Below are 18,869 nucleotides of genomic sequence, written 5' to 3'. Positions count from 1 at the left end.
AGTTGATACCTGTAGTGCCTGCCTCCCACTGATGTGCGTTACTTTGCAGAGATGCAAGCCTGGGGATTACACAGGTACACAAAATGAAAGGATAAGTTGTACGCTATTTCTATGTAGACAGATAACCACAGTACATTAGTCCAAAGCTGGAGGCAGGCCCTGTGACTCAAACCTGAAAAGGGGCCTCTGACCATCAGCTTAGGACAGCATATTTGTTATACAAAGATAAGCAATACTGACCCCAAGGAATGAACAAAATACCACTATGTACAGAGCTTGCAGAACAAGCTTTGCCTAACCGCCCCTATAGAACAAGTTGCTCTAACCTTGCACATCAAGAATTGAAACATTTTGACCATAGAATGTACTTTAGAAAACACCAAGTTCATTACGTAAGCATGATGCAAGTTCCAACAGATAATTTACTAAGTTCCCCTCTCCCCTCCCCTGTGGAAACTATGCTATAAAGATTCAGCCAATTCTGGTCAGTTACTCACTTGCCTAGAGGAGTGAGCCCGTTTGCAAAAGTAGTAAAAAGCTTTTCTGAAGCCCTTTGAATTATCCTGTTTGCCTCTTCGAGATCCATTGTATACTGCACCCATTCGGGAACACTATTTATTGCATGCAAATTATTGTTACGTTGCTTTACAGATAATGAATGTGCCTTTCAAAACCCCTCCCCCAAATGTTTTCTCTTCATGAAATGGGGGGGGGTTTATGGGTCTTTGATGTTTCTCCATACATATCCTTTAATTTTTCACACCAGTATAGACACTGGGGGGTTGGTTGCCTGGTTTGTGTGTAAACAAGCTGCTACAGACTGAGGGCTCTGCCCCACCCTCAGAATGCCCCCCCCCCCGAGGTGGCCTGGCACACCTGTCTGAGCTGAGCAAGGATGGTGGGAATCCCTGCTCTGCAGCCCTCACTCTCCTGGGGGGTCAAGAGCACGAGCTTCTGCAAGGGGGAGGCAGCAACAGTAGAGTGCCAGCCACACTGCCATCTGAGCTCCCAAGGCTTGGCCCTCTCTCGCATCTCTGGTTGCTGAGCTGGCACAACAGAGATGTCCCTGCAAGGGAGGGCTCTTTCCAGCCTCCTGTAGAACCAAACCTCCAACAGCCCTCCTGGGTCCCAGGGCAGGCCCCTGCTGCTTTTTGGCGCTCCAGCTGGGATGCGGCCGGCTGATGCCTGAGGGCACAGAGCCCTGGCCCATTGGATAAAGGCCAGAGCCCCATCTGTGGCACCTTTCCCCAGCTGCCTCCCCCTTCCGACTGCCTGCACGGGTCAGGCACTGCCCCCTCCTCTGTCCAGTTTGCATCACCACCCCTGCCTGCTCCAGGGAGACTCCCTGAAAGGATATCAGCAGGCAATGGCTACTACCTGTTCTTCAGCTGTCTACTCCAAAGAAAGGCCCATGGTGCTCAATGGGGCCTACTCCCAGGAAAGGGAACCTACAGCCCAAGGCTCCCTGCTGAGCTCTCCAGCAGCAACCCACCTGGGAGGGGCCTTCCTGGCAATGCAGAGTGGCCAGCCCCCTTTCTCTTCCCTGCCTGGCCCAGCTTGTTCTTCCACTAACAGGGTGGGGAGAGAAGTCCCCTTCTTCACTTCCTGGGCCAGACTCCTCCCTCGAGCAACTTGCAGAGTCAGGCAGCCCCACTCCCCAGACTCTGACCTCCATCCTTAAGATTAATTTTTTTTGCTAAGCCAAGCACATGAGAAAGGGTGAGCAGGCAGGCAGAGACTAGCTGGCCCCACAGACACAAAGCAGGCCCGCTGAGATTACTGCTAGCTATGGGGTGGGGGGAGAGGCCCCACCCTACCTCCTGCCTCCTCCGGGGCTGCATAAGGCAAGCGCGAAGGCACAGCTGGAAGCAGGAAGGGACTGCAGCACATAGCCCCCCCAAAACAGGGCCGGGCAGCTTTCCTTAGAGGTGTGTAACCCTTGCCCTGCCCTGAGCCACCACAGCTGGGTCCCCTGGAAGCAGGGGACAGGAATGCATGCACAGCAGCTCCTCAGAACCTGGGACTCAATGCTGGCCACCAGCCTCCAGCTTAGAGGGCCCCATTCCATACGCAACGGGCAGGGGGCTGGCCTTGTGGGCCCCAGTGCTGTGTAACCCACTCCTACGGCTTGTTGACAAGATGCCCACAAAGAATGACAGTTACAGAAAACTTTTTATCACATAAAAAGTGGAAACGTGCAAATCCCCCTTCCCCCCCCAGAAGACAGGGAGTTATGGCCACCCCCAATCTCCAAAGCAGCAGGTGTTGAGGTGCACCAGTGCCCTGCACCTATCCCACAGGCAGGAGGCAAGGGCCAAGGCCACAAAAATGCCAGTGGCCAGCACGTTCCTCCATTCCTGGGCCGGTTCCACTCCCTCTTCCCCCCACTGAGCTAACCAGAGGTGGGCACAGCCCGGGACGAGTTCCAGTCACAGCAGAATGGCAGGCTGCAGCCACACCTGCTTCTGTACCACCTCCGCCCCATGCCCTCCCCTCCTCCCTCCAGAGAGGCGTGGCACCACCCCTGCTCAGAGGTGCAAGCACCTGTGTAGGCCTGGGTCTGCCTTTTCATTCCCAGTGGAGACAGGGCTGCCCCCGGCTCACTGCAGTACACAAGCCTCCTCCCCCCCTTCTTCAGCCACTTGGGGGGCTGCTGACTCCTCGCCTTGCCGCCCCAGTGGTAAGTCAGCCGCACCAGTGATCTTCTCCCGTAGTGCCATCAAGAGGTCCCGGCTCTCACTGGCAGGCAGGTTGCTCAGGAAGTACTGGGGGGCCAGCTCCGCCAGCCTGCAGGAAACAAACGCTTAGTGTGTCAGAGGGGGAGAAACTGATAAGAGAACCCCTCTCGCAGTCCACACCTGGGGTTGCCTGGCAGACAAGCCTTCGCCCTGGGAGGTGCGGCCTGGCGTCTCCCGCGGTGTGCACCCTGAGAAGCCAGACTCAGACTCTTGCCCTTGTTAAGGGCAAAGGCAGCGCAAAGATCACAACCCTCACCCCACCCCAGCTCACATCTCTGGCTGGATCTCAGAGACGACGCTCAGGCAATTGTCCTGTGAGATGGTGAACTCGTGGTACAGCACCCAGGGGGGTGGGCGTGGGGGCGGGCGTCGTAGCCGGTAGCAGGAACTGGGTGGCAACTGGGCCACTTGCTTGTGTGTCAAGAGCAGGTAGTTGCCAGAGCCGTCCACGTCCCGGGCCACCTGCACAGGGGAAGTGCAGAATTCACCTGTCAGGAGTGGCTCCCCTCCAACCCCCAAGCACCCCACCCGGCTCCCGCCCAAGGTCCATGGGGGGGGGGATGAAGAGACCCATGTCCTGGCGAGCTACAGGCAGGCAGAGGCCACTGGACCGGGTCGGACCAGCCAGAGGCCTGAGCTGAAGCGCAGCAGCTCCTACTAGACAGCTGTAGGGCCTCCCACTTCCCTGCCTAGCCTACACTGGCGAAAAAGGACATGCACAGCGCCTGGGCAGCGGCCAAGTGTCACTGGGCAAATCTGGCCCCCTTGAAGGTGCTGTATGCATACCTTCCAGCTTGAGAAACAACGTTCAGACTGAGCTCAGGACACCCCCTTCCCGCTGGACTCCCGAGACCTTTACAAACCACAGACCTTTTGTCAAGGGAGAAGGACTGCGAGGGCTCAGGCTCAGGCTCAAGAACAGGCAAGACGGGCTGCCTGGCTCCTGCCCAAGAGCAGGACGTGGCAGCCACGTTTGCTGCTGGTGAATCCCACTACATGAGAGCAACTGTGCAGACGAACAGCCTTCCCTCCCCTCTTGGGTCCCAGCAGCAGCTGAGCACTCTGGGGTTCTGCGCAGATCAACAGGCTGCCTGGCCACTCTCCCAGGCTCACCAGCAGGAGGTCTGACGCTTCTCCCCACCTCTCCCCCACCTCCATTTCCAGGTCTGACTGCCATTCACCACCCAGGACTAGCAGGGTGCCCCCTTCCAGCTTGGCCCACCCCGCAGACGCCCTACCTTGAGGAAGAAGCCTGAGAGAAGGGCTTGTTTGAGGCGGACAATGTTGCTCTCTGTGCCAAAGGCTGGAGGGGAGACGGGCAGCTCAATGCGCTGCATGACCTCCAGGAGCTCGGCCCGCACAACCCCGGCCAGGCGCAGGGCAGCCTCGCTCACCGCGTGCTTCCGACACCAGCTGTCTGGGTGGCTCTCTGGGGGAGGAAGGAAGGCATGCAAGGACTTGCGGCCCCAGCCAGGAGCCCTGGTATCCCTCTCAGCCCCAGGCAAGTACTCACGCTGGTGGAAGGCGTTGAAGACGTTGATGAGGGTGAAGTGGTCCCCAGCTGGATGCAGCAGGCTGCGCTGGCGGGCAACCACTGCCTCCTCCCAGCGGGCTGCTGGAGGCACGAAGCAGGGCCAGGCTGTGTGGGGGGGGGGGGGGAAGATAAGAACAGGCCATAGCCCCATCTAGTCCAGCTTCCTGTATCTCACAGCGGCCCACCAAATGCCCCAGGGAGCACACCAAATAACAAGAGACCTCATCCTGGTGCCCTCCCTTGCATCTGGCATTCCGACATAACCCATTTCTAAAATCAGGAGGTTGCGCATACACATCATGGCTTGTAACCCGTAATGGGTTTTGCCTCCAGAAATTTGTCCAATCCCCTTTTTAAGACATCTAAGAACATAAGAACAGCCCACTGGATCAGGCCATAGGCCCATCTAGTCCAGCTTCCTGTATCTCACAGCGGCCCACCAAATGCCCCAGGGAGCACACCAGATAACAAGAGACCTCATCCTGGTGCCCTCCCTTGCATCTGGCATTCTGACATAACCCATTTCTAAAATCAGGAGGTTGCGCATACACATCATGGCTTGTAACCCGTAATGGATTTTTCCTCCAGAAACTTGTCCAATCCCCTTTTAAAGGCATCCAGGCCAGATGCCGTCACCTCATCCTGTAGCAAGGAGTACCGCAGGCCAACTACATGCTGAGTAAAGAAATATTTTCTTTTGTCTGTCCTAACCTTCCCAATACTCAATTTTAGTGGATGTCCCCTGGTTCTGGTGTTATGTGAGAGTGTAATGAGCATCTTTCTATCCACTTTATCCTTCCCGTACATAATTTTGTATGTCTCAATCATGTCCCCCCTCAGGCACCTCTTTTCTAGGCTGAAGGGGCCCAAACGCCGTAGCCTTTCCTCATAAGAAAGGTGCCCCAGCCCCGTCATCATCTTAGTCGCTCTCTTTTGCACCTTTTCCATTTCCACTATGTCTTTTTTGAGATGCGGCGACCAGAACTGGACACAATACTCCAGGTGTGGCCTTATCATCAATTTGTACAACAGCATTATAATATTAGCCGTTTTGTTCTCAATACCTTTCCTAATGATCCCAAGCATAGAATTGGCCTTCTTCACTGCCGCCGCACATTGGGTCGACACTTTCATCGACCTGTCCACCACCACCCCAAGATCTCTCTCCTGATCTGTCACAGACAGCTCAGAACCCATCAGCCTATATGTGAAGTTTTGATATTTTGTCCCAATGTGCATGACTTTACACTTACTTACACTGAAACACATCTGCCATTCTGAGATGGCATTTTGATAAGCTAGCATCAACATCTTGGGGGCACCCTTCTTGCTTGGGGGCCCACATGGCAACAAAAAGGAGAGGCCAGGGGCGGGGGCACCACATACGGCTGTGACAAAGCAATGCATGCTTGACTGTCATGAACACCCCCTGACCCAGGAGATGACCCTGGATAGCAGCTCTGACATCACCCCAGGGTTGACCAGGATCCACCCCAAGGAGAGCTATCCCCAAAAGCTGAGTTTGGAGATGAGAGAAGGAAACCCACCCCTCCCCAAGTGGCAGGCCCCCTCCAGGGGAAAGGAAGGGCTCGCCTGTCCACAGCAGAACCGGGGGAGGACTTACCAGTCAGCATGGCGGCCAGCGTGAGCATCTCGTGGACACAGTCAAACTCACAGGAGGCCAGGAGGGCCTTGGCTAGCTGTGGGTCGAGCGGCAGCTCCGACATGATGATGCCCACCTCGGAGAGGTTCCCATCATCATCCAGGGCGGCCAGGTAGTCCAAGTCCTCCAGCGCCTGCATCAGTGACTCAGGGGCTGAGCGGAAGTGAGAGAGGCACTAAAGCGAGACGTAGAGACACTGCTGCCCAGGCTGACCCCCCACTCACCCACCCCCCACAGCACCACACCTGGCCGGTTCAGGAAGTCACACTGCCCCATGTCTGCGATGTCCAGCCTCTTCAGCAGCAGGACCAGGCAGCTGAGGTTGGCCTCTGTGACTGGGGCTGGAGGGATGGCAGGGAGACTCTGCTCGTAGAAGGCCTCTGTGTAGAGGCGAAGGCATGTCCCTGCCAACAGAGCCAATGAGAGTGCCATGGAAGACAAAGTGAGGCCAGGACTCTCTGATTCCAGCTCCCAAGGCGCAGAAACAGGAGGGGACCCCGATAGGCTTGTAGCCGAGGCAGCTGCAGCTAGACCCCACAGGGGGCTCACCTGGAGGACTTCCCGCTGCTCTCAGCCGCCGAGCTTCCGCCTGCTTCTGACTTATGGGACGCAGCACCTGCGACTCGGCCCGAATTCGAGCATTGTAAACCTGCCAAGGAGAGTATGCGACAGATCAAGGATACACAACAAAGATCAGCTCCCTCCCACGCTGCCCGACATTCACTGCTGCAAGACTTTCCTAGTCCTTCTGAGAAGGTTTTTGGGGGGGGGGGTGTTTCCCTGGAGATTGATTTTCATGGCCAGTCATCATGGAGCTCCTGGTACAGGAAGCACATCAGGGGCTGGGGACCCACAGTCGTCACCTGGCTGGGGCGGGGTCAAGGTGAAAGCAAAGTGCCCCTGGCCAAGGGTCCCCAGACTTGGAAAGGGGGCTTTCCTGAGCTGTATGCTGAGGAAGACCAGGGTGCTGCCTGACTGTGCGACCAGTTTTACATCAGCCTCCGTTCTCAGGGAGTGCCACCTTCTGCCCAATCCACTCCAGAGTTCCTGGAATCCCAGCAGCCAAGAGAAAGGGAGCAGGCTCTCTCTTTGCGTAGGCACTCAGCCCGTGACTGGAGACAAATCCCCCCACAGATGGTCTGTTCCGCAGGAGGAACTCACCAAATTCGGCAATGCACTACTTGCTTAGTGGTGCTGGAGGAGAACAGGAACCCCTGCATGTGCAAGCAACCCGCCCCCCTCCACCGTGACTGCCACTTACACTGCGTAGCTCCAGTCCAGCATCAATAATGTGCCTGACGCTCCCCACGGAGAAGGCTGCATCTGCCAGCCAGTGGGTGACGATGACTTTGCGGGTCCCGCTGCCGCCTGCCAGCTCTACATCCTCGTATACTTTCTGGACATCTCTCCCCACATCTGGGTGAAGGGGCAGCACCAGCAAGGGGCCCAGGCTGGGATCCAAGGCCTGGACCTCATTACGGACTGTCTCACAACATTCAGTGATTTCCTGGGACGGGGAGAAAAGAGCTTTTGTGTCACATGTGCCTGGGTCACTCTCCCCTCAAAGGCTGATCCAGGAACCCCCACCTGCTCCAGAGAACACTTGCCCAAGCCCTGCAATCCCCATCTACCTACCCAAGGAAGACCCTCCTATCCCACACGCACAGAACCCGCACCTGCTTGCTAGCCAGAAAGATCATCACATCCCCAGCCTCCTTCTGTGAGTGGAGCTCGAGCACAGCCCGACAGGCTGCAGAAACGTGTTCCCCTGGTGAGGGCGCCCTGTAGGTCAAGCATGGGGGTGGGTCCAGCCCTGGGACCCGCACGACAGGGGCATCTTGGCAGAAGCGGCGCAGTGGCTCCTCCAGCAAGGGCTCTGTCACCACCACCAGGCACAGCTCCGGGCGCTGGCGCTGGGCATCCTTCAGCAGTCCCAGGAGGAGGTCTGTGGGCACTGTGCGCTCCTGGGCCTCATCCAGCAGCACAGTTCCACATTGCCGCAGCAGTGGGTCGGACATCATCTCCCGCAGCAGGACCTCATCCGAGCAAAACCTGCAACCCACAAACCAATCCTGTTGGGCGCATGGAACAAGGTATCCCGAAAAGTCCAACACTCCACCCTGCTAGTGCAGAGCTCGATCCAGTGGCGTTCCTGGGGGTACCCGCGCCCAGGGCAACCCCCAGAATTCCGCCCCCCACAACCCGTTTTTCCCCCTTCTCTGCCACCCCACACACTTGACCCGGAAGTAACTGCGGTGACGTCATCGTCACAGCAATTACTTCTGTGCAGCTGCCTCCTCTGTTCCCCCTTTGAAAACAAGGGGGAACGGAGAAGGCAGTGGAGGTCTCCACTGCAGCGGTCTGGGGCTGTTGCCATAGAGACCCCCGCGCAGCTTGTAAGCTGCACGGCAGGCTCCGTGGGGGCCGGGAAGTGGCGCGCGCCCCCTCCGAGGTCGGAGGGGGCACACACTGCTTCTGCTCTGCCCCTGAGGGAATGCCCTCAGGGGCAGAGCAGGGTGACCAGGCCAGGAAGCAGCACGCATCCCCTCCGAAGTCAGAGGGGGCGCGCGCCGCTTCAGCTTCGCCTCTGAGGGACGCCCTCAGCGGCGGAGCAGGGCAACCCAGATAGGAAGCGGCGCGCGTACCCTCCAAAGTCGGAGGGGGCATGCACCGCTTCCGCTCCGCCCCTGAGGAATGCCCTCAGAGGTGGAGCAGGGGCGCCCAGGAGCGCTCCTGGGAGGCAGCTGGACGCTGCCTCCTAGGCTGCGTCTTGGCGCCGACTGGACTGCCCCCCTCTCCCCTCCTCCTTTATATGAGAAGACGAGATGGGTGCCCTAGAGCGTAAGTGCCTCTCTAGAGCACCTGTCTCCTATCCTCTTTTAAAGGAGAAAGGGAGCGCTCAGTCGGCACCCAGGCGCTGACGGAGAGGCAGCAAGCTGCCTCTCCACAGCACTCCTGGGTGTTCCTCCTGGCAGGAGCAGGTTGAGGCTACAAGGCCCCCCTGGAGCGTCGGCGCCCGGGGCATTTGTCCCGCTTGCCCCCCCCAGGTACGCCAGTGGCCTGATCACCATGCTGGGACAGCCCAATTACTATTTATCAGGGCTTGGTAAATAGCTTCTGTGGGATGTATCTGGCCTGCAGGCCATCTGCTTGGGTTAGGGTTAGGCTAACCCTAACCCCTGTATGAGGGTCAACACTCTGCACCGTTCAGCAGTTTCTCTGTGTCGGTAATAAACTGTCCTGACAGCAATTGTTCTACATAAAGCAACATCTTGGCAGGAAAAGTGCTTAAAACTTGAGGTTGGGAAAGATACACACGGAAGAGGCTTGAGGCGACCAGAATGTCCTCCAAGAGCAATTCTCATGGCTAGCTGCATGACGAGTTATTGAATCCACACATGTTTATGCTTGAGCCAGACAACATACACACATTCTTCCACAGAGATCCATCAGGCTGTGGTGGTGATTATGGATAGATGTGTCCCTGACACGTGCAGGTATGCACTTGCCAAGCATCTCCACGGCAGAGACCATATGTCTCATGACTACTCTTAGCAGAATTTCTCTCTCACAGCATGCAGACTAAATCACAGTCGCTTTCCACTTTCTGGGAACCCTGTATGCATTACTTGATCGCTGGAATGACGAAGTACTGACCTGTGGGGTCATTTATCCAAGTTTTGAATCCAAGTTCAGCCAAAGGGAAGTCCTCATCAGGCTGGCTCCAGGACACCACTGGGACACTGCAAGCCAGTCTCCTCCATCCACCCCCCCACCCTTTGCACCAGCCACAAGAGGCTAGAAAGCACCGCCACTCATACACACACACAAACACACACTAAGGCTGCAATCCTAACCTCACTTTCCTTAGAGTACGTTCCACTGAACGCAAAAGGACTTACTTCTGAGTAGACCTGCTTAGGATTGTGCCCTAAGGCTCCTTCACAGCCACTCAGTCTGGTGCCACCTTACCTGAGCAAAGTCTCAGAAGTACAGCAGTCCTCATGGGGGATGCAGTAGCCAACCTCGTGGCCCACATTGAGGTCCATTTCATCAGCCACCCGCAGTGCCAGGCTCAGTGCAGCCAGGCTGTGAGGCTGAGTGCAGACCACCTGGCCGTGGGCAAACTGCTGTGAGAGGGCATGCTCTGCGCACCACTGAGGCACCTGGGAAAAGGAGGAAAGATGGACCAGGTAGGCAAGGAAGGGCAGAGTTTGCCCCCTTCTCTAGAGGCAACATAAAGCTTGGCTCTCCTTCTGCCCCAGTCCCCTCCCCAACATTCAGGACTGGGCTATGCAACACTGTCCACTTGGTCTCTGACACCAAGATGACAAAAGGTTTTTTCCCCAAAGACAGCCACCAAAGAGCTCCAGAGGCACCTTGACTGGATGCCATAAAGAGGAGGTTGGACTGACAGATGGCGGAAAAGCCCATTTCCAAGCCCTCCTGGTTATAGAGTTAGCCTATTTCCAAATGCCCACTGCAAGAGAGTGGCAATAGAGTACTGGTATCTTGTGGTTTTGGGTGCTCCCAGGGGCATCTGGTGGGAGGGACCCTGCTAGGTGTGCTCTTGGCCTGATCCAAAAGGATTCTGCTTGGATCCTGACACCAAAAGTGTCCATCTGTCACCCTTTCCATAGCGGCTCATTGCTAACATTTTGCCTCTATCTAGAAGGTGCTCCTCACATCTGCTGAGATGAATCATCAGGAACTTGCCATACGGCAGGTGTGGACCTTGGGCAGTCCAACCTCAACAGCCATGCTGGTCTCTGCAATTCAGGCAAGCAGGACAAACAGTGCCCAGCACTGACCCTTTACCCACTACATAGAAAAACAGACCAAGTGAGTGCCTTAAGGCAGGCAGGTACCCTAAGGCCCTTGGTTGGGTAAAGAGGTGGGAAGGCTCCTATGAAGGTAGGGTGCCAGCCCCCCACACAACAAATGGCAGTCTTACAAACAAGAAGTGCCCATGGTGTGGTCTGTCCGAGACTGAGTGAGGCGCAGCTAATGCAGAGCTGAAGCTGGTCCAAGGCACACCCTAAGCCAGGAGCACTCCCCATTAGAGGATGGGACCCCTGTGATAGGTGCAGGAAAGTGCTGTCCACTGGCAGCCAGCAGGGAAGTTGTCTCCTGGGCACCTCCACTGATTTGGCGGCTGGAAAACTGGAGCAGCCAGCCCCTCTCAAGACGCCTGACCTGGCAGCCCCTCCGCAGTTCTAAGCACAGCTCGGAGGACAGGCCTGTGGCAAGAACCAGCAGCAGGTTGGCTCCCAGCTCCGCCTCTTCCCACCAGCAGCTCTCCCTCCAGAGCAGCCTGCTTGCAGAACAGGTGTAGGCGTCCGAGATGGAGCCAGACTCGCTGAGCTCAGACCATTCCAGCCACCCTGCTGCACTTCTCCTCCGGTCTGCCGTCCTCTCTTGGACGCCAAATAAGCCAGCTGGATTCCGGCGCAACGCGCCCAAGCCAAGGCTTCAGACATCCTCTGCGGTCCGGCTCCTGGGAGGACTGCCCAGGGCTCCAGCAGGACAGGCTGCTGGGGCAGTGAAAGGGGTGCTACCCACGAAGCTCCCTTCCCCGGGCGGCCACCTCCTCCCCCATCCTGCGGAGCAGCCCGCAGCGACCGAGGGACCACCCAGCTCGTGACAAGGGCGGGCGTCGGGCCGGGCCGGGCCGGGCCGGGCCTGCGAGCGGAGCCGGCCGCAGCTCTGCTGAGGGCCCAGGACCCCACCCAGGCCGAAGTCCGCCTCGCCCTGGAGGCCGCTCCGCCGGCGTTGCACGCGCAGCGCCCGAGCCCGGCCACGCAGGTTTGGGTCCGGGAAGCGCAGCGCGGAGGGGAGGGGAGGCAGCCAGAGGCCGCCGCAGAAGCAGCCTCCAGGAGCGAGCGCGGCCTGCGGGCTCTGCCCCGCGCTCACCTGGGTGCTCTTGCCGGCGCCGGGCGGCCCGGAGACGAGGACGAGGCCCGCGCCGGCCCGCAGCAGCTCCAGGAAGCGCGCGCGGGCGGCCCAGACCGGGAGGCGGCGGCGCCGGCCCAGCAGGCGGTGGTAGCGGGACGAGAAGGGCAGCCCGTCGAAGGGGTTCGGCTCCAGGCCGCGCTCCGGGCAGGCTGCGCCCGCCTCCATGGCACCGAGGCCTCACCGTGGCGCCTGGCCGAGCGCAGCCCTGCGACAGGGGCCAGGGGCGCTTGCGGCCTCACCGCCCGCTTCCGCGACGCGCCCCGCACCTGGCCGTGGGCGGGGCCGGCCCCTGTCTCGGCTCAGCCCCGCCCGCGGGAGGAGGGCTTCCCGCTCCTGCAGTCGAGTGACGGCCGGTCCCGCCAATCAGGAACAGGACTGCGCCCCCCAGAAACGCCCACCGAGTGGGGCGTGCGCGCCGCGTCACCGCCTCGACGCTGCCCCCCAACAGGAGCCTGCGCAAAGCCTGTCCGACGCACTGGCGTGTCCGCACTTCCGGTTTCAGGTGTTTCTGCCTGCACTGAGCCGAGGGGCCTGGGACGCCTCGCCCCCCCAGGAGTGCAGGGACGTGCAGGGGGGCCGGTGAGGCTGTGCGTGGCCCCCGCAGCCGTTGGCTTCAGTCGCGCGGCCAAAGCCTTGTCGGACGGGCAGGGGCTGCGGGAGGCCGCGGGCGAGCATAGCACTCCAGAAGGCCAGCAGGTTTCAAGCGCAGCAGCTTCCCAGAGCTGCTCCAGCTGCCCTGCCGACGCCAGTGCCGCCTTTGCAGCCTCCGCTCCCGCAGATTCTCCAGGGACAGAAGCTCCCTTGCCCTCCCTCGAGCCCAGCGGTCCTGCCGCCTTTCAGATCTGCCCAGTGGCAGGCACGCCACAGGGACCACGCTCACTGGCCGGCTGGCGACTCCTTGCCCCAGAGCCGGCCTGTCCCTGCAGCCTCTGGGGCTGGCGGTGCAGCTGCACCTGGTGGTGTGGCTGGGGTCCTTGTGCTCGGCTAATCCATCTTCCTTGTTCTCCTGCCAGGACACGCATAATGAACGGGCACGCGGAAAACAAGGCCTCTGCCTTTACCAACAAAGAGGGTGAAGGTGCCTCACCTCTGCGGCTGCCAATGATCTGCCTCTTAGTTGCATCCAACAGCCTGGAAACAAACACACTAAATATCTCTCAGAGCTGCTATTCAAGCCAAGAATAGACATGGAGAGAGGCAGGGAAGAAGACAAACTGGGGCATGAGGGAAGGGGGTTAGAAATTGGTCCCCCCTGATGTAAAGTTCAGTGGGTCTGCCACTGTTTACAGCAAAATCTACACATGTTGACTCTATGCAACTTCTAGCCCCCTGTGATATGTTCAGATCACAGCCTTAGATTCTAAATTACCAGAAATTACAGCCCAGCCTGGGCCTGCAAGGCAGTGAAGCCGGGAGAGGGACCGGTTTATCCTCAGCAGCCTTCCTTAAGCTGTGGTGTCTCTCTAAGCAGCACAATGAAGGTTTTAATGCATTGCATTATTTGATGTGCTTGCTTTCTGCTTCCTGCTCTGAACACTTTCTGCTTCCCCACCCCACCTTCCTTACTGCCCCCCAATTAAGCAGACCCTGATTACTTTGGTTGCCCTTCTTTGCACAAGCCACAGGGTTCTTCCTGTTTCCCCACTGCGTCCTTTTGGAGACAGGGGAGCGGGTAGATGGAACACATCACCACATGTTCCCAGGGTAGGAGAGAACAAAGGAAAGAGATGAGGTGCAGCCACTTCTTTCAGCTGCAGCAGTGCAGGACTTCTGGTGCAGCTAGGGAGCTGTGTGGCTTCCAGGAAATGATGTTCACTGCCTGGCAGGCAGGTCTGTTCTGCACAAACCTTCCCAGTGGCCTCTAAGGCTGGCCCCACCTGTGCTCAAAACTCAACCCTTCTAAGGTCAAGGGTGCAATCGTACTGCTTTAGCACTTCCCATGCCAAGCCCCTATTTCCACCACCTCCCTCTTGCCAGCAGGGCGGACATGGGTGCTGTACTGGTTGCTCTAAAGCTCTCAAGGGGTCACCCTGTGGCAAGGTCCATGCTCTGGCCTGCCTGAGCTGTAGGGCATCCAGAAGAGGCACTTCACATGCCGCATGGGGAGGAGCTAAGCTTTCCAGGGGACAAACACAACAGCTTTCCAGCACAAACACAACAGTGCTGCAAAGCTCTGTCCAGGGGAAGAAACCAGGATCTGGCTGCACAGCTTACACAGGGCAGAAACCGAGCCCAATGTCTGCTGCTGCACAGCTCCACCAAAGACAAGAGACTCCCCTGCCTTGGGCTGGACTGTCCACTGTGACCCAGAACAGGAAGAGCAGGTGACAGTACACCACAGGACAAAGTGCCAAGAACTCAACAGGCTGTGCTCTAGTGCTCTGCCGCCCAGGATTCATGACAGCTTCACTGCTCTGCAAGGCAAGAAATGGTGATATTTCCAGGGGACCACCCTGTGCTCAGGACCTACCTGGGGCTCTTTGGGAGAAAAACAAAAAGCCTCCAAGTGAGTGAGAATTAGAGGAACGTTTATTTAATTGCGAAACCCCCCCCCCTGCCCTGCCACATCAGCTCCTGGCCCTGTCAGTGTCGTGTGTCCAGGCCCAATGACAGAAAGCGCAGGCAGCCAGTTAGGGACCCTGGCTCTAGATCCAGCCATAGCTGTCTTGCCTACAGAACGGGCACATGGAGTTGACATGCACTGCTTCAAGGCATCCACAGTCAGTGCCACCCCGGCCACTCTGGCCCCACGATGCACACCACGACTGACCCCACAAGTCCAGGAAGCAACATGAGCTGTTCAGCGGCTCCCCTCACGAGCTGGCATTCCATACTTCTCTGCATACCTCCTGTGAAGGCAAGACAATTCTCAGCTGATACTCCACATTGCCTGCCCCAGCAGGGGAGCACTTCCAGTCTCCAGGGGTCAGCTGCAGCAGGATGGGGTCATGGCCTCACCTCCTGGCCTGGTCATAGAGCGCCCGCTTCCGCTCCTGGAGAGAGAGGTGTCTGGCTTCTGGTGATCGGGCAAAGACCTTCACTGGTGCCTGCACACAGCAGAATGGTGACAACTCTGGGACCCCTGCTCCACACTCCTCCCACAACTCTGGTCCCCAGAAGGCTTCCAGAGATACCCAGCATTGGTCAAACCCATCACTGCTCTTCCCACCTCACTGCAACACTGTAAATACCCTGACTGGGGATGAAGTCGTAGGATGTTGGGCACTGGAGTCTGATGGTGCTGGCAGAGAAGCCTCGGCCTCACAGGGGATGAAGGGAACCCGCCCCTCCAGCAGATTGGCAATTGTGGTATCCACACAGCTCGTCTGGGCTGAAAGAGATAGAGGGCCTCCAGATTTAGCAGAGGAAGCGGTCACCCAGACCCACATGCAAGCACCCTCTGGATCACAGCAGCAACCTCAGACTCAGTCAAACCTAGCACAATCCAAGCTCTCCAGGGCACCTATCCGAGCACAGCTAGAGCTTCTACCTGAAACACAGATTCAGCTCTCTCACTGACCTGCAGCTCCACCCCACCTGCTCTGATCAGAAAAGCTGAAAATAAATAAATGCTGTCTCTGGTTTGAAAAACAATCTGAGAAACTACAGACAAAAAAACTGGATGGCAACACCTGAGAAAGTCCCAGAACAGACACCCAAGCAGAATGCCCCCGAGCACTTGGGAAACAGTGGGGCAGCTTTTGATGTGTCAAGAGCAAGTCATGCCAAAAGTCACTTGCCTCCCTCTCTGACAAGGTGATTAGTCCAAGAGGCCACAGACGTGCTGTGCCTGAATATCAGGCATGCTACCGGATAAGCTATGGAAACGGGCTGGCCAGCACCACTGGAGAGTGGGTTCACAGCTGGCCGAACAGCCAGTCCCAGTGAATGCGTCTCAAGGGCTCATGGAGGGAGGCGTCTGGTGGAGAGGAGGGCCACAGGGATCAGCAATTACACGAGTGACCTGGGGGGGCCTGCTCAAACTGAATGATGATGAGATTGATTGCACCCTGGAAAACAAGAGCAGCCTCGATAGGCTCCCCAGTAGGTCCTTGCACACGCTGTAAACTGCAGTGAAGACCAGTGCAGAGGCTCCTATGCAGGAACAAAGAGGCAGAGATACATGTTGCAGGACCTTGGTAAAGGCACGCATTAAAAAAATTGAAGCGTTTTATAGCACAATCCTACGCGTATTTTGCTGTCTTGTATCCAATGAGGCTTATTTCTCCCACGCATACAACTGCATACAACAGGAACTTCAGCAGAGAATAAGAGAAATGCGAACCAACAGCGTGATGCTCTTGCCAAACGAGTGAACGCATAATTGCCGGGGCACTGAACCCAGATTGCAGGAAGTCCTGCTCTGCGCTGCGCCAACCGGGCTTCACTGGGAATACCATGATTTTGGGCACTACAATTTAGGTAGGCTTTGGTAGGTCAGATCCAGCTTAGAGATAGGCAACCAAGATGGCGAGATGTTCTGGGCCAGTGCCCCTTGAGTCGTGCTTTAGTTGCTTAGCTCAGAACTGAGCTCCACGCAGCTCAGAGACCCAGAGGCTGGCAATTTCTCTTCCACACCCCAGACGCTCCGCTCCGCGCCACTTACCCAAATCCTTGAGGATGACTGCTAAGGGCACATGGGGCAGGACCTCCTTGACGTGTTGGGCCAGGCCCATCAGGCGTGCATCCTCTGTGGGGGGAGCCATACTGGGGGATGCTTGAGGAGGCCGAGACACCGAGGGCTGGCTGGGGGCTGAGAGAAGAGCAAGGCTTCAGGGGGCAGAGAAAGGACAGGCTTCTATCTGGGCTTTCACCTCCCAGAGCCATCCTTGGTCAGCACCACTCCCCACCAGTACTGCAGACTGCTGCTTCGGTCCTGCCCCAGCTCCCCATCTGGAGCACTGGAGCACCAGCAGGCTCCATTATAAACAGGAAGGCAGTGCAGGAGACAGTCACTTCCTCAGCATGCAAAGACCCAGTAGTTACACTCAATGCAACAAAATGTTGAGTCTGCTCACCTGAGGTGTGGGGAGCTGGGGGGCTGTGGCGCAGCCGCTTCAAGTACTCTGCCTTGTCAGCAGCCGTTAGCTGAGTGGACACCACTCCCAGCTCTGAGGCCAAGCGCTGTAAGGGAGGGTAGATGTTAACCAGGACACTGGGAGGAGCACCTCCAGCACCAGGGCTGGTAAAGGCACCGACCCTGCTCCACCAGACTCTTTATTCAAGAGTCCTGCTACTACTTCATGTTTCCCCTAGTAAGCCTGAGAAGAATGAAGCCCTCAGCCCAGCTACCATCCTCACCTCCTGAACCTTCCGTGCAAAATCTTCCCGGGTCTCCTCAGGTGTTCTACAGACAGATGGGAGCCACCTGGGAAGGAAATCTGAGATGAAACATGGGCACCAGAGCATCAAGTTGGCACCCCCAGTCTCTCCCAGCCTAGAACCAAAACCCACTATCAAGGCAGAGCCAGGTTATCTTTCATTCACCTTGCCTCCCCCTGCCAAGAAAAAAGCAAAAGACTCTTAGTACCTTACTTGATAAACAGTGAAGGGAACGAAGAAGGCCCATAGTAGCTCCACGATCCAGGAAGCATCAGCCACACACTTTAGTCAGGGAGCAGGAAAGAGAAAACCGGGAGTGGTGAAGGGCAAGGCCAGCTAGCACAGATGACACCTCCCCCTTGTGCCACTGCCACACAAGACCCCAGAGCAGACCACTCACCACAGTGACAAAAGGCCGCTGCACCTGAAGAGCCACCGGCTGGACGGTGTCCAGGATGGAGAACGGCCAGGAACTGAGAAAGAGAGTGCCTTGTCAGCCAAAGCCAGGCCACCCCCTCCCCACAGCAGACCACACAGGCCCTCCGCCCACCGGCCCGGCCCACCTGAAGCGCAGAAGGCCGGCCCGGCCGTTGGTGGTTGTCTCCTCGGGAAAAAGCAGCAGGGGCGGGCTCCCCCCCTGGGACGAGTAGGCCTTCAGGAACTCCAGCAGCTCGGCCCGGCTCCCCGCACCCCCCACCTCCAAGAAGCCCCGGGACCAGCAGAGGAAGCCGGAAGTGCCGTTCAGCACAGGCTGCGGGAGAGAAGGAGAGCGGGGACTCCCCTCTGCGTCCCAGGGGCTCCAGCCCTCGCAACCCAGCATGGCCAGTCGCCTCCCAGCTCCAGCCCTGTTTGGGAAGGGAAGCTCATACCCGCCTCCTCCTCCCCCAAAGAGGAGCTTCCCTGGCAGACCCGGAGTGGGGGGGGGCCTGCAGAGACCCTCCCGTCAGGGCGCGGACTGCCCGCGCACTCACCGCGCTGCAGGAGGCCAGCAGGCCGAGGACGTTGTGGTCGAAGGGCGTCACGTGGTTGGCGACGTACAGGCGGGCCCGGGGGCTGCGCTGCCGGGGGTTGGCCTGCCGCACGAAGAGGCCCAGCAACGAGCACATCGCCCGCACCACGAACCTGCGGAGGCAGAGCGTCAGGGCGGGGAGCGGCCTCCTGCCCGGCCGCGGGGGCACCGCCTCCCCTCTGACCTGCGGGGGGCGCTGTCGGGGAGCGCGCAGCTGACCAGGAACACGTGCAGGCCGACGAAGAGGCGCAGCAGCAACAGGCACAGCCCAACCGGCGTGTAGAGCAGCAGCGACAGGAGCAGCAGCCCGTCGCTGGGCAGCCTGCGGGGAGAGGCTCGTGAGGGGAGCGCGGGCGGCTGCGAGGCCCGCAGGAGACGCTCAGCGCGGCGTCGAGGCCCGCCCGGTAAGGGCGCCGCCGCCGCCCCGGAGCCTCACCGGTGCGCGTCGAAGAGCCGGTCCGGCCCGACGAGGGCGGGCGCGGCGGGCGGGGGCGCGGAGCCCGCAGCGGGGGAGGGCTCCATGCGGCCCACTCAGCGGCCGGGCCCGGCCCAGGCTTCGGGAGCCGCCATCTTGGAGAGGGGAGGAAACACGTCAGCGCGCGGCGGCGGAAGCCCCGCCGGCTCCTCCCCTTCCTGGCCGACTTCCGG

The 18,869-nt window shown here is 58.5% G+C and overlaps 2 protein-coding genes across 4 annotated transcripts; both read right to left on the bottom strand.

Moving 5' to 3' along the window:
* Positions 1-88: 88 nt before the first annotated feature.
* Positions 89-12,167, bottom strand: DQX1 (DEAQ-box RNA dependent ATPase 1). Of its 3 annotated transcripts, XM_066632714.1 has the most exons (11): positions 11,849-12,167; positions 9,908-10,101; positions 7,612-7,987; positions 7,197-7,442; positions 6,485-6,584; positions 6,181-6,339; positions 5,897-6,088; positions 4,252-4,377; positions 3,977-4,167; positions 3,010-3,200; positions 91-2,787 (listed from the first exon to the last, which is right to left on the bottom strand). In XM_066632714.1, exons 1-11 carry the CDS (start codon positions 12,053-12,055, stop codon positions 2,601-2,603), a joined length of 2,169 nt encoding a protein of 722 aa, XP_066488811.1. In that variant the 5' UTR covers positions 12,056-12,167; the 3' UTR covers positions 91-2,600. The 3 variants fall into 3 exon arrangements, with proteins under 3 accessions (XP_066488810.1, XP_066488811.1, XP_066488812.1); XM_066632713.1 differs by having other exon boundaries at positions 89-2,787; positions 3,977-4,377; XM_066632715.1 differs by lacking the exon at positions 3,010-3,200 and having other exon boundaries at positions 2,651-2,787.
* Positions 12,168-14,397: 2,230 nt separating this feature from the next.
* On the bottom strand, positions 14,398-18,804 carry AUP1 (AUP1 lipid droplet regulating VLDL assembly factor). Its single transcript, XM_066631930.1, has 12 exons — positions 18,658-18,804; positions 18,406-18,543; positions 18,184-18,334; positions 17,776-17,963; positions 17,613-17,685; positions 17,421-17,494; positions 17,192-17,258; positions 16,909-17,014; positions 16,497-16,643; positions 15,082-15,221; positions 14,849-14,937; positions 14,398-14,739 (listed from the first exon to the last, which is right to left on the bottom strand). Exons 1-12 carry the CDS (start codon positions 18,741-18,743, stop codon positions 14,691-14,693), a joined length of 1,308 nt encoding a protein of 435 aa, XP_066488027.1. The 5' UTR covers positions 18,744-18,804; the 3' UTR covers positions 14,398-14,690.
* Positions 18,805-18,869: the final 65 nt, after the last annotated feature.

The sequence above is a fragment of the Tiliqua scincoides genome, chromosome 6 (assembly GCF_035046505.1).
Source record: "Tiliqua scincoides isolate rTilSci1 chromosome 6, rTilSci1.hap2, whole genome shotgun sequence".
In the NCBI taxonomy this organism is placed as follows: Eukaryota; Metazoa; Chordata; class Lepidosauria; order Squamata; family Scincidae; genus Tiliqua; species Tiliqua scincoides.
Note: the sequence above shows the minus strand (reverse complement) of the source record. Positions and strands in the feature narration are given on the sequence as shown.

What these genes read in the sequence shown, in the direction of transcription:
- DQX1 (XM_066632713.1), bottom strand. Translation starts at nt 12,055, where the DNA reads ATGGAGGCGGGCGCAGCCTGCCCGGAGCGCGGCCTGGAGCCGAACCCC. An exon ending in AGCAGCGGGAAGTCCTCCAG is followed by an intron (nt 6,340 to 6,484) that starts GTGAGCCCCCTG and finishes CTCTGTTGGCAG; the next exon opens with GGACATGCCTTCGCCTCTAC. An exon ending in GCTGGCCGCCATGCTGACTG is followed by an intron (nt 4,378 to 5,896) that starts GTAAGTCCTCCC and finishes CCCCCCACACAG; the next exon opens with CCTGGCCCTGCTTCGTGCCT.
- AUP1 (XM_066631930.1), bottom strand. Translation starts at nt 18,743, where the DNA reads ATGGAGCCCTCCCCCGCTGCGGGCTCCGCGCCCCCGCCCGCCGCGCCC. An exon ending in CGGCTCTTCGACGCGCACCG is followed by an intron (nt 18,544 to 18,657) that starts GTGAGGCTCCGG and finishes CTCTCCCCGCAG; the next exon opens with GCTGCCCAGCGACGGGCTGC. An exon ending in TGCTGGCCTCCTGCAGCGCG is followed by an intron (nt 17,964 to 18,183) that starts GTGAGTGCGCGG and finishes TCTCTCCCGCAG; the next exon opens with CCTGTGCTGAACGGCACTTC.